At 52.9% G+C, this 14,468-nt stretch overlaps 1 protein-coding gene across 1 annotated transcript; it reads right to left on the bottom strand.

The window, feature by feature from the left end:
* Positions 1–138: 138 nt before the first annotated feature.
* LOC120403861 (dispanin subfamily A member 2b-like) lies at positions 139–7,834 on the bottom strand. Its single transcript, XM_039535712.1, has 2 exons — positions 7,572–7,834; positions 139–3,288 (listed from the first exon to the last, which is right to left on the bottom strand). Exons 1-2 carry the CDS (start codon positions 7,767–7,769, stop codon positions 3,142–3,144), a joined length of 345 nt encoding a protein of 114 aa, XP_039391646.1. The 5' UTR covers positions 7,770–7,834; the 3' UTR covers positions 139–3,141.
* Between the last annotated feature and the right edge of the window lie 6,634 nt (positions 7,835–14,468).

Below are 14,468 nucleotides of genomic sequence, written 5' to 3'. Positions count from 1 at the left end.
AAAAAAATTGATTTTTTTTTGTGGACAGAAAATCCATTTTCCATTCAACTCTAGTCTTGACCCACATGCTTCAAAACACCAGTTGGGGTCAGATAGTAATTTCACCCAGGACATAATCTTGCAGCATCAGGCACAATCTGGAGAGTTTATGCTTGTTGCATGTTCAAATTTAATAATGAAAATATTAATAACACAAGATGTCAGATAGCTGGTTCATTTGCAATTCAATCAAAGATTATTAGTAAAAGATTAATACAGCCTGATACAGAATACAGAAAGGAATACATATGTTACCAATCTGATCACTGGAGGAGTGACAGCTGCTCAATCCACTTCTGACTTAACTCCCCAAAACTTTTTCCTTATATATAGCTTGGGACAAAGAAATTCCGTTCCCATGACCGATTTAACTGTGAGTTCTATCTTAGATGCCTCAATTTACTTCATTAATAAGATAAAGACCTCTGTGACTGATTCATTATTACCTAAACCGCTTGTGACAATAAGTGGTTCTTATTGACCTAAACATCAACCAGTGGTGCATTATTTTATCAATCACAGAATGCATGTGTAATAACAAACATCCCTTGTCAATCACCAGTGGTCCCTCTCTGGACATGGGAATGCAATTCTTCACAGGTCAACAGGGTCAGAGGAAAGGATTATACACATTCCATTATTGATTACAAACATTCATTCCTTTGGCCCCCACTAAGGTTCAACCTAAGTACAAAGAACTTTTCAGTTTGATAGGTACAGAGCACTAGATTTGTAGATACAAAACACTTTGGTTTATACCCCAAAAACGATTTTGGTTAACAGATATAAAAGAATATGTATAAAAATATATAAAAGAATTGTAGCAGTTTTAGTATCTACTAACATGCTTCACTCTGAAGTCTCCAGAACTGAGACCCCAAACTAGATGAGATTACAATATCCTTTCTCATCTGTGGCTCTTCTGCCATTTCTTGTAGATCACTTTCTCTGCAGAAAGACCTCCCCAGTTCTCTGGCAGGCACACAGGTGGCGGACACCAAATTGATGGTCTCCTGAGTAATGTAGATTTTGGTGGATAGGACCTCACATTCACATTCCTCCCGCCCCTCCACTCCATTGGAGCACTGGCTCGTACCTCGGACCCAGATCCTGCCCTTCTATGAGAGGGGGCAGGTTAGGGAGCAAAGTCAAAGTCCACTTGAGAATTTTTTTTCCCAAATTCTTCTGTTGGAAGCACAATTCAGCCCTATAGATGCACTGATTGTAGGAATGGGCCCAGGGGTGAAAAGGAGGAATGGAGCCAGGGGGTGAAGGAAGCACATACTAAATAAAGCAAGGGTTCTCAAACTGGGGGTTGGGACCCCTCAGGGGGTCGCGAGATTATTACATGAGGGGGTCGCAAGCTGTCAGCCTCCACCCCAAACCGTTTTGCCTCCAGCATTTATAAGGGTATTAAATATATTAAAAAATGTTTTTAATTTATAAGGGGGAAGTCTCACTCAGAGGCTTGCTATGTGAAAGGGGTCAGCTGTAAAAACATTTGAGAACTACTGGAATAAAGGCACCGGAGTGCCCAATGCTTCTGCTTGCAAGGGGTGTGTCAGAGTCTGGTGCATTCACTCATTTAGGACTCAGCCCAATTCTTCCCAGCCTGACCCAAGGGGAGAGGGAGAAGGGAAACTCCCTACGCTTTCAGCACAACTGCTGCTTTTGTACTGGGGCCCTGGAACTGGCTGCAGGAGGCCTGGGTGTGGAGGGAACTGAGTGTGTGGGGACAGAATGTGCTGCTGCCAACCACCATAAGGCCTTTTATTTTTATTCAGATTAACACCCAAGTGCCTTTCCCAGGCACCCCCTAGGCTCTAGGCAGGACCTCTGCACTCACCCAGGCCCCTGGTCTGCGATGCCCAGGTAGTTTTCCCACTCCAGTTCCAGTCCTAAAAGGCTCAGCCGTCCAGCTGGGCCCTGGCTAGAGCACCTGCCTGTGGGCATCAGTGACCAGAACAAAAGGGGAATTAACGCAAATGAAGCATCCCCAAGCTAGGTTAAGGCTCTTGTTCTTCAGAAGGTGCTCACCAGGCTGGGGCCCTAAACTGATGAGTTCACAAGAAAACCGAGAGAAATAGTTCCCTCTCATGGTGAATCCACATCGAGCAGGGTCAGCCCATCCTCCCTTCCAGGAGGAGCTGCTGGGCAGCAGTTGCACAAAAAGCTCCTGCCTTCACCCCCACCCCACCCGCCTTGCAGGAGCTGGAGACTGCTCCCCTCCCCACTCTGCAACCAGCTCAGCTGGGTTTCTCCCATTTAAGCACCCCCCATTCTGACATCTCTCAAGAGGTGGGGCGGGGCCAAGTGGTCCCACAGTGCATTACTCCATCACGCAGATCAAGTTAAACATTTTGTCCCCTTTACACGTCTCTCTTCCCTGCAGGGCTGGTCGCTGCAATGAAAAGAGCAGGCCGGAGTCTCTGCAGATGGCTTTACTGCTGTAAATATTGCCCCGGGCGTACATTATTGCTGGGTTGATACAGACAGATAAAACTGGGCCAAGGCACAAAGTTTGAATCCAAATCTAAATGTCCCAAAGCATGGGGAGCGGGGGGGTGGGAGGGGGATTTGGAACCCATGTTTTGATTTGGCCCATTGTAGAAATGGGGGCCAATGGCAAAGCCTGGATCCAAACTACCCCAAAGAGTGGGTGGTTCTGGTCCATCTCTAGGAACAAAGTGAGGTAGACTGGAGCCTCCTCTGACCTCATCATCTATTACTCTCCGTGTCAGGCGCTGCAGAGAGGGAGGGTCACAACAGCAGTGAATGTGGATGATTTTCAGTGCAAGAAATCCAAAAAAGGTAAACAGCTGGATCAGGCTGGAAGAGGAACAAGTTAAGTAGTGGCTGATTCCATGGCCACAGTGCATGAAGCAGAGAAGTGAGGGCCTGCGCAGATTTGAAATGAGGGTGACCACAAAACTAGCATCAAAGCTACAATGGTGCTATTCATGAGTCAATTTTTGAACTCATGACCTCTTGTGAATTTCCATCACAGCATGAAGAGCCAGCAGTGGGTCGTTTCCTCGCCATTTGAGTTATCTTCCAATCCCCTCTCTGAATGTCTGGCTGGTGTCAGTTCCAGGAACTTCATTAAACGGATGCTGTTGAAAAGTAAACGAAAAGGACCACAGCAATAGCAACTACCACCAGCAGTGACCCAATGATGTTTAACACCTTGGCGGTGGTGCCATAGCTCCGAGCACCTTCCAGGTCCCCCAGCACTTTCCGATCTCGGGCCTGGAAAAGAAAACAGGAGGACGTGAAAAATCAGAACAGTCAAGAGGGTGGGAGAATTTTTATTAACTGCTTAACCCCTTCTGGGCCAAGCTAAAGCACCCATGCACCTTCTTACTGAGCTATAGAGAACACCCTGACTTCTGCAGCAGAAAGAGAAGAAGCCAGAGTTCAAAGGGAGCTAGTTCAGATGTTTCTTCATTGAGGTTTCACTAGGATTGTAGAAAATACAAGTGACGGTTTTGCGAAATAGCCAGGATTTCAAAAAGCACTGCTTGTGCAGAGGATTCCATATCATGCAGTTCATGGCCTTTTGTAAATATGCAGCTCGTTTGCATAATGATCATTTGTATAATGTTGCTTGTTTGCATGTTGGTCCCACCCACCAGTGCTAGATCCTTGATTCACTATTGTTTTGTTTTATAGTGCCATCTTTAACTAAGGGTATGGCTACACTGGCGAGTTGCAGCGCTGGAAAGCCTCCACCAGTGCTGCAATTAGTAAGTGGCCACACCTGCAGGGCACTTCCAGCGCTGCAACTCCCTGGCTGCAGCGCTGGCCGTACACCTCACTCAGCATGGGGAATAAGGATTCCAGCGCTGGTGCTGCAGCGCTGGTCATCAAGTGTGGCCACACACCAGCGCTGTGATTGGCCTCCAGGGTATAAGGATGTATCCCAGAATGCTTTTATAAATTACTCTCTTTGTTTTGTTATGCAGCCTCTCTTTGTTTTGTTGTGAACTCCGAGTAGCTCTGATCCAAGTAGCTCCGATCCGTTGATACCAGAGCTGTTTATCTACAAACACAGCTCCTGTTTGCTGTGATCAATCTGTGAACAATCAAATGAGATAATGAGGCAGGCAGGCAGGGAGTGAGTGTTTGCTTGACAGAAACAGCGGGGGCAGAGGGGAGAAAGGGAGTCATATTGGCTGCAGGCTGTTTGCAGTTAAGAGTTAAGGGTAAGGGATCGGGAACATGTTCTGATTTTTCAAGTCAGGAAGCTAACACACAGAGTTGGCTCCAAAAATCCACTCTCTCTCTCCCCCCGCTCCCTGTCACACTACGCCCCGCCCCACCCCACCCCCCTCTTTTGAAAAGCACCCTTGCTGCCACTTGAATGCTGGGATAGCTGCCCATAATGCATCACTCCCAACAGTGCTGCAAATGCTGCAAATGTGGCCACACACCAGTGCTGGTAGCTGTGAGTGTGGCCACACACCAGCGCTGGCCCTGCACAGCTGGATGACCAGCGCTGCAACTACCAGCGCTGCAGATTGGTAAGTGTAGCCATACCCTAAAAAGGAAACAAAGGGAGTGATGCAAGTTTAAATAAGCAACAAAAAACATGACCACAAGATGGTGCCATAGCCTAACAGCATTGCTGCATGAAATGGTTAATATGAAACTAACCAGGCAATTTTCATTTGAGCAACCACATCTGTTGACTATATACTTATATGGTCATGGGGGGATTAAGAAACTGTTGATTAGTTAAAAGCCACAAGTGCCCTGATTTGAGAGAGGATGTGGATGTTCAAGGAAAAAGCTGCCCTCAGAAGAACCTGCTCCTAAAATGGAGCTCTGTGTAGCTAGAAAGCTTGTCTCTTTCACCAACAGAAGTTGGTCCAATAAAAGATATTACCTCCCCCATCTTGTCTCTTTCGACCTAAACTTAGTAAGCTAATGCTTCCTGTTCTCAATAAAAAGGGGGTCTCCTAACTGAATTCCATTCCAACATTCACTATAACACATCAAATAGGCAAATCTGGTGTGTTGGATTTCAGCTTTAAAATCTAATGGGCACTTGGGCAAATGCATAAAATTGACCCCCATTCCCACTTATATATATAACCCCCTGCAAAGATGTGAAGCCCCAGCAGTGAGAACAACCACTCTGTGCCCACGTGCGATGGGGTACAACTAGAAATAACAGGGTGCCGCTGAGCAAGGGAAGATGCAGTAGATCAGAAAAATGACTCCCTAATGGGAGGTGTGCCCACATCACCTGAAATACGTACAACTATCCGGTGGGATACGTATTAGGTGGAAAACATGGCATTGTCAGAGGAGGGGGACAAAATGACCTAACTGGGGTGTTTTCCCACCTCTGATGTCTATGAATGGTTTGCTATCCTGACAAAGACTGACTGAAAACCTAGCATGGGGGGGATCCTTTAGCCTGCTAAAAAGTCTCACTTGTGAAGGAAATCTTGTTACTAATTGTCATAAACGGCCTTCTAGAGCCCTCGCCATGAACCAGTTGTGCTAGGCCCTGTACATATATGCTGGATGCCCTAAACACTGTGTAAATGTTGTATTGTGTGTAAGTCACGACATTATAGAACAAAAACTGGAGAGAGAGACGGGGAGCATGATAATGCCGTTTCCCCAATGATAAATACTGAATTTCTTTTTTTCCTTGCTACACCTCAGGTGTTCATTGTTCTTGCAGAGGACCAGGCCTCAGAGAGCCTGAGCAGATACTATTACGGAAAAACAAATGCACAGTTCCCAAAACTTTGGGAGTACATAGTTTGCAATTTCCTAAAGCTGGCCCAGCTGTACACACAGCAGTCCACATTCTACTGCATGCCTGGCTTGCATGCGCTCTCCCTGGCACAGCACACCCATGTGTTCCTCTGTGGGTCGTTTCTATTCTCCAGCTACAAGGAGCCCTTTACGCCCCACCAGTGTGCTGACTGAGAGTCTCTCCTTGTGGAAAATGGAGCCAGTTAATTCCTAGGGCAGGCTGGCTACAGCCCAAGCTGAGCCCTCACTTACTAGAGAGTCTTGGGCATCCAAAGCAGCCTGTGGAGAAGCTGAAGTGCATCTCTTGCACAGTGGTTTGGTGTTCCTATTGCACTGTCCCACTGATCATTCCCAGCCAGGTCTCTGTCTGCACACTAGACTAGCACATCTCTTTGGAGCAATAATGTGGGTCACTATTCCCACTGCTCGCCCCCCCCCACACACACACACACACACCAGAGGCAATGTAGGGAGCACTGAACAAGTGCCCCAGACACACCAGGTCCTTCCCTGACCCTCTAATGGGGAGTGAGAGGGAAGCACCGCTTCACCAAACCACAGTCATCACACCCTGCCATCATCACACCCCGCCAGCCAGCCACTGTGGTACAGTCTTCACACTTCATTGCATCACACCACAACACAAGCGCCGCACCCTCAGGGTGTTGCACCATAACTAGACAACTCTGCCCACTGATTGAGTGGCTTTGCAGCCTCTCGGAGGATCACTGAGCTGCTGCTCAGCATCACAGAACCATAGACCCACAGGGTTAAGAAGGGGGTGCAAAGATCTAGTCTAACCCATCCAAGTGGGCTGGCGCTCCAGCCTCTTTTTGAAAACCTCCAGGGCAAGAGGTCCTTCTGCTGGAAAGCTCCCTGCAGCCCCTAAATACCCCCACATCCAAGTTCCACCCTCAGGCTCACCCTGCTGCAGTTAGTTGGATGCTCACAGCCAACCGGCTCTGCTGCAAACTCCTAAACGCCCACACACAGCCCGGGCCAAGGCCAGCTGATAGCAGGAGCAGCACAGGACAGCCACGAGTGTGGGGCAGCCCAGCTGGCCCCGCAGGGTGGATTCCTGCCTTGGGACTTGGCGCGGGTGAGGGGGCTGAGCGGAGAAAGAAAAGCCAGAGTCAGGGCTGTGGAGGAGGGGAAAATAAACTTCCAGGAGACGGAAGAGACCGCGGGCTCCGAGAAGAATGGGGAAGGGTTGGAGAGCGGGGACACATGGGCCACCAGCTTCCCAGCGGGGCGGGCTGGAGAGACCCGGGCGCTGGGGGTACCAGGGTGTGTGTGTGTGTGTGTGGAACCGGGCGCTAGAGGCATCGGGGGATCCGGAGGCACCGGGGGACCTGGACGGAACCGGGCGCTGGGGACACTGGGGGGGAACCGGGCGCTGGGGGCACCGGGAGACCTTGGCGGGGTGTATCCGGGCGCTAGAGGCATCGGGGGATCCTGGCGCTGGCGGCACCGAGGGATCCGGGTGGGGGACCGGGCGCTGAGGGCACCGAGGGATCCGGGGAGGCGGAACCGGGCGCTGGGGGCAACGGGGGACCTGGGGATCCGGGCGCTAGAGGCATTGGGGGATCCGGGCGCTGGGGGCACCGAGGGATCCGGGGGAGAACCGGGCGCTAGGGGCACCAGGGGATCCGAGGGGGGGATCCGGGCGCTAGAGGCATTGGAGAATCCCGGCGCTGGGGGCACCGGGGCGGGGGGATCTGGGGCGGGAGGCGCCGAGGGTCCGGCCCGGCTCTCACCTTGATAGAGAAGATGAGCGCGGGGAAGCCCAGGCAGCCCAGGCAGGCGAGCTTCTGGCACAGCAGGACGTTGAAGAGGGACCAGAGCACGAAGTCGCGCGGCTGCTCGGCCGGGAAGCCCTGCTGGGCGCCGGGGTAGGGGGGAGGCAGGCCCCGGGGCTGCAGGTCGATGCTCACGCTCTGCTCCTTGCACGCCATGGCCGTGCGGTGCGGGTCTGAGAGCGGCGGGGAGCGGGCAAGTCTGGAGCGGGGCGGGCGGAGACAGGAAACGTGACTCAGAAAATGAAACCGCCCCTCGGCCCCAGCCAGCCGCCTCCCCCGCCCCAGCACAAACTCTGCCCCCTTCCCAGAGCCACCACTCTGCCCCCAACACCTCCGCACAGAGTCACCACCCTGCCCGACAGAACCACCCCCTCCTGCCCCCAACACCCCCCCGCACAGAGCCACCACCCTGTCCCCAAGAAGCCTCCTGCACAGAACCACCCCTCCTGCCCCCAACACCCCCTTGCACAGAGCCACCACCCTGTCCCCAAGAAGCCCCCTGCCCAGAACCACCCCTCCTGCCCCCAACACCCCCTTGCACAGAGCCACCACCCTGTCCCCAAGAAGCCCCCTGCACAGAACCACCCCTCCTGCCCCTAACACCCCCTGCACAGAGCCACCACCCTGTCCCCAGAAGCCCCTGCACAGAACCACCCCTCCTGCCCCCAACACCCCCTGCACAGAGCCACCACCCTGTCCTGCACAGAGCCACCACCCCTGCCCCCACCCTGTCCCCAGGACTCCTCCACACAGATCCACCCCTGTCCCCAACACCTCCCCACACAGAGTCACCCTCTTCTGCCTACCAACATCTCCTCCTGCACAGAGCCACCACCTCCTGCCCCCAACACTTCCCCACACAGACACCCCTCCTGCCCCCAACACCTCCCCACACAGAGTCACCCCTTCTGCCCACCAACATCTCCCCTACACAGAGCCACCGCCTCCTGCCCCAATACCTCCCACACACAGAGCCACCCCTACATATAGCCACCCCTCCTATCTCTGCCCCAGTATCTCCCCCACAGCTACCCCCTCCTACCCTCCACCTGCACAGAGCTACCCCCTCCTGCCCCAGCCCCAGCAACCCTCCCCCTGTACAGAGCCACCCCCTCCTGCCACTGCCCCAGCACCTCTCTAAGACGAAGTAGCTCCCTTCCTTCTCTCAGGACCAAGCTAGCCTTCCCAAGTGCCCGCTGCCGCAGGGCAGAGCTCCCCATCTCTCCTCAATACCCCACCATCTGACAGGCCCCTGAATGATTTAATTCTCACCTTGTGCTATTGAATTAAGTGCACTCCCTTCTCCCCCTCCACACACACCCTCACCCCAAATCCCCCCTCAGGGCTTATCCCAGCCTGGCAGAGCCAACAGACTCTGCTGGACTCCTGCCTCCATCCCCCAACTCTTCACCCCAAACTCCAAACAGCTGCCATCAGGGGGCAATGAAAGACAGCCCCAGGTATGGGGCAGCTCAGACAGCCCCAGGGGGAGATGGAGTCCTGCCTTGGGATAGAGGCCAGCTGGAGGGTCCAGGGGGTGAGGAAACTCAAGGAGCCTTGGCAGGTGGAGCAGAGTAAACAACACACTGCAGAGGGCTGGGGATTGTAGGGTGGAGAATAGGGCACAAGAGATGTCCAGGGGTGGAGGAACCCGGGTGGGATGGGAGTGATGTGGCAGAGAGCAAGGGGCAGGGATCGGGATGCGGCAATAGGCCCTGGCACACAGGGGATCTGGTGCAAGCTGGACTGGAGGGATCAGAGCATTTTGGTGGGGGGTGTCTCACCCAGGGGCGGCTCCAGACCCCAGCACGCCAAGCACGTGCTTGGGGCGGCATGCCGCGGGGGGCGCTCTGCCGGTCCCCGGGAGGGCGGAAGGCGGCTCCGGTGGACCTCCTGCAGGCGTGCCTGCAGAGGGTCCGCTGGTCCCGCGCAGCTTTGGTGGAGCCGCGGGACCAGCGGACCGTCCGCAGGCATGCCTGCGGGAGGTCCACCGGAGCCGCGGGACCGGCGACCGGCAGAGCACCCCCCGTGCTTGCGGCGGTGAAATGTCTAGAGCCTCCCCTGGTCTCACCTTGCTGGAGATCAGTGCAGGGCAGCTCACACAGCCCAGGCAAGCGATCTCCTGGCACAGCAGGATGTTGCGGAAAGGGACCAAAGCACAAAGTCTGGGAGCTGGAAGCCCCACGCAGGGCCAAGGTAGGGGGCAGTCAGGCCTGCTCACACCCTGCAGCTTAGACTGCATGGCTGTGTCATGCAGGGCCTGAGTGTGGTGGGACTTGGATGGTTCTGGAGGGAGGGGCTGGGGGAGCCCAGGTGGGGTCAGGAAACTAAATGCAGGGCATCACTCCCCAGCCCCTCAAGACAGAGCTGAGCCTTCTGCCACCAGGAGGGATCTTCCTCCTCCATTAGCCAGCTAGATCTGCCCCTGCTCCCCCCATCAGATAAGCTGATAGGAGGAGGCAGATCTTTGGCATCCCATCCTCACCACCACTTGCCACCCTAACCTCCTTTAGAGACCCCACACTCCCTGTCTCTCCTTTCTTCCCAGCCTCTCCCCTCCACACCTCCCTTCTGCTTCACTCCCTGCTCTACCAGCCTCCCCCACCCCTAGGAAATGTCCTTGCCCTGGAGAGGATACACAGGAGAGACAGCGCTGGCTAAGGATCTAGCCTGGAACATGCTGAGCGGATTAGTTGTATTACTGTAGCGCCGTGGGGCCGTAGTCCTAGGCCAGGACCCTATTTTGCTAGGTGCTGCACACACAGAACTACAAGAAGGTCCCTGCCCCAAGAGACTTACAATTTAAGGGGTCTATAGCAGACGTGGGCAAACTATGGCCCGTGGGCCACATCTGGCCCACAGGACTTTCCTGCCTGGCCCCTGAGTTCCTGCCCCGGGAGGCTAGCCTCCCTTGCTGTTCCCCCTCTCCCGCCACCTCAGCTCACTGTGGCACCAGTGCAATGCTCTGGGTGACGGGGCTGCGAGCTCCTGGGGCAGCACAGCTGCAGAGCCAGGGCCTGACCCGGTGCTCTGAGCTGCCAGGTGGCGTGGCTGGCTCCCGATTCGGGCATGGTTGCCTGTCCTGGTGCTCTGGGTGGTGCAGCTGTAGTGCCTCCAGCCACCCATGCACCAGGCAGTGCGATAAGAGGGCAGGGAGCAGGAGGAGTTGGATAGAGGGCAGGTGAGTTTGGGATGGTGGTTGGGGGAGGAGGTGTGGATAGGGGTCAGGGTGGTCAGAGGGGGGGGAACAGGGGGGTTGAATGGAAGCAGGGGTCCACAGGGGGCTGTCAGGAAGGAGAAGGGGGGTTGGATGGGGCAGCGGGGGGCAGTCAGGGGCAGGGGTTCTGGGGGCGGTCAGGGGACAGGGAGAAGGGGTGGATGGATGGAGCAGGAGTCCCGGGGGGTGGGGGCAGTCAGGAATGGGAGGGGGGGTTGCATGGGTGGGGGGCAGTCAGGGGCCGGGGTTCCAGAAAGGGATGTTTGGATGGAGCAGGGGTCTCCAGGGGGCAGTCAGGAATGAGAAGAGAGGTTGGATGGGGTGGTGGGGGGCAGTCAGGGGACAGGGAGAAAGGGTGGATGGATGGGGCAGGAGTCCTAGGGGGGCAGTCAGGAATGAGAAGAGAGGTTGGATGGGGCGGTGAGGGGCAGTCAGGGGCCGGGGAGAAGGGGTGGTTGGATTGGACAGAGGTTCCGGGGGGGCCATCAGGAATGAGAGGAGGGGTTGGATGGGGCGACTGGGGTCTGGGGGCAGTCAGGGGAGAGGGAGTGGGGGTGTGTGGATGGGGTAGGGGTCCCAGAGGGGCCATCAGGGAACAGGGGGTTTGGATGGGGCAGGAGTCTGTGGGGAGCAGATAGGAGGTGGAGACCAGGCCACAACCCCCTCCCCTAATCGGCCCTCCATACAATTTACAAACCTCGATGCAGCCCTCAGGCCAAAAAGTTTGCCCTCCCCTGGTCTAGGGGCCTAACTGCATGAGTGCTGTGTAAAGTGGAACAAAGCGCAGGCGTTAATATGTCAGCACAACTCCCACACCACCACCAAGTCACTGATAGCTAGGAGGGAAACAGGAAAAGGCTGACGGCTAGAACACAGTGAGATTTCATCACAATAAGCCTTTAGGATGTTTTCATATTCATGTATGGGGAAAATACTGGGTTAGGGAGAGAGATCACAAATGGTCACTGGATAAAGGTCTGGAAAGCAACTCCCACACTGTGAGGAAATCACTTCCCGTTGCTATTTGACTGGCCGCTCTTCCTGGTCTGCTGAAATAACATTTAGGACCATAAGAATTACCATATTGAATTAAGCGAATTGTCCACCTCATTCAGTGTCCTGTTTCTGACACTGGCAGCTGCACTAGAGGAAGTTACAAGGAGATTTGTACTGAGCCGTTGTATGTAATAAGCCACCCACCCCTAGGCAACATTTCTTCCTACCCCAGGCAATTAGGGATATGCCCTGAAGTATTGTTGTATTTCTTACTTGTCTCATTTAATGAGAGTGAGAGTGTTCTAATCAGGAATCCCTCTTCCGATCCTCCTAATCTCTTCACCTCAATAACATTTTAGCATCAGAGAGTTTTAAGCCAGAAAAGACGACCAGATCATCTAGTCTGACCTCCCCTGTATCACAGGCCACCAACACCACCCAGCACCTGCACACTAAACCCAGCAACTGCAATTAGATCAGAGAATTATAGCCCACAGGAGACTAGACTATTGTGTGCCAAAAGCAGAGAACAGGAGGCCCAAGGTGCACCAATGGCTGAGGCTCCTGAAGTGTCATGGAATTAAGTGAGATACACCCAGATAATCCGGCATGTGACCCGTGCCCACCCACTGCAGAGGAAGCTCAAAGAACCCCAAGGTCTCTGCCAATCTGACCTGGGGGAAGATTCCTTCCCGACCCTATGTATGGCAATCATTTCGACCCTGAGCATGTGAGCAAGAACCACCCAGCCAAACACCTCAGAGAGAGCATACTCAGTGCCACCTCAGAACCCTGGCCCAACAGCTGAAGTATGACCTATAAGAACATAGGACATAAACCAGAAGTGAGCCCCAGGGCTCTTGTGGCAGCATGTTCCATAGGTTAATGGTGTGCAGCAAAAATATTTCCAGATCAATGGAAAACGGGGAGAAAGCAGATCACTTTTTTAAAGGTATCAGAACGTGCCTCGAACATGTGCTACCAGTTGTGTGGAAAACAAACCTCCAAATTCTTCTTGAGCAACTGGAGGGAAATACATGGGGGTGGGGGGAATCCGGAACTCTTAGGCCATGTGTTGAGCAGCCAGATAAGGCATGGCAGCGAAGTGGAAATGGAACGCACCTCTGGCCATTACAAGAGTGTGTGGGCAGGAGTTGGGATGGAAAAACCTGCCCAAGCCAAGATCTCCACAGCCGAATGCCACAGTTTAGTTAATGTTCATCTGGTTGGAGAGAACAAGACCAGCCCAAAAGAGCTGTTAGAAGAAAATCTGTGGCTATGTAATGGTCCCTCACTCTTGGGTCCAGAGGGAGGATAGTACTGGAGTGCAGTCAGGAAAGTAACTCAAATACTTTCCTGATGGACTGTTTTTTTCTCTAAATGGAAAACCTATCCTAAATTCTCACTTACTGAGGGACAATCTCACTCACTGATATATTTTGCTTTCCACCCTGTATAACTTTTTTCACGAGTAATGTACCTGAATGTATGGACACTAGCTATCTAAACTGTATTCTTAAATTCATTCACCTGAATTTGGGTTATTGCTGATTATGCACTATATGTATCTTATGACTTTGTATTTGTGGATAATCTAAACACTATACCCAGATGTACACTCTTTTCTCAACCTATGTATTATAGCATTTTTTAACATTAAAAGTTTTATTAAAGCTAATCTACCTGGAGCCAGGCATGAGCTTGTAACAAGAATCAGCTCTTATTTCAGAACCCCAAGAACTGAAGGATGTTGGATTTAGGGATTTGGTTTGACCCTTTATAGAGGACAGCCAAACATCAAATTCTAGTCAGCATCCAAGCTCCCCTCCCCTCACTTTGGCTGGGGGGTGAGAATTCCTATTTAGCTTTCTGGGAACAGCTGCTGCACAAAGCATCTATCCACATATCGGGCGATGTTCAGTTTAACCTTAACTCGGAATATCCTGGCTCTTCACTTTGAGAACTGAACTGTTCTTCCGGGATGTTGACATACTCCCAAGTGTGACATGCTCTCACCCTTAATTCCAGCTTAAAGAAGTTTTGGGCTGAGAATGTTTCATTTTTCATGAATCACTGGCCGACAGGAGGAATGTAGTCACAGCTGGGTCACTGCTTCTCACCCTCTGCAGAGCTTTGTCCCTCCAAATGTTCTTCCTCCCTTCCCCCTTATATTTCCTTATAGGGTGATTAGATGTCCTGATTTTTAGGCATTTGTCCCACATCCGGATCACTGTTTGATTGGGATGCAATTTGTCCTGATATTTCGCACTCCTGTTTTGTTTTGTTCTGCTGGTGGGACTCCGCTTCCCCCCCCCCACACACACACCCCTCCCGCTGGCAGAACTTCATTATTATTATTTTTTTCTCTCTCTGCTGGCGGGACTCCGTGGGGTTTTTTTTGTTTTGTTTTTTTGCTGGTGGGACTCCTCCCCCATGTGTCCTGATATTTTCTTCATCCCATCTGGTTACCCTATTTCCTAATGAAATACATGAGGAAGGAATGGCCACAGTTCCGAGCCATGCTCATTGCATCTACACTCACTCACCCCAAGTTCACCCTCCAATGCACCAACCCACAGGTCTGACAGCTCTGCTGGCTGCCTTCGGCCACAGCTGTTCCTGCAGTGCTCCCACACTCCAGA

Source organism: Mauremys reevesii, linkage group 4 (genome assembly GCF_016161935.1).
Source record: "Mauremys reevesii isolate NIE-2019 linkage group 4, ASM1616193v1, whole genome shotgun sequence".
NCBI classification, from domain to species: domain Eukaryota; kingdom Metazoa; phylum Chordata; order Testudines; family Geoemydidae; genus Mauremys; species Mauremys reevesii.
Note: the sequence above shows the minus strand (reverse complement) of the source record. Positions and strands in the feature narration are given on the sequence as shown.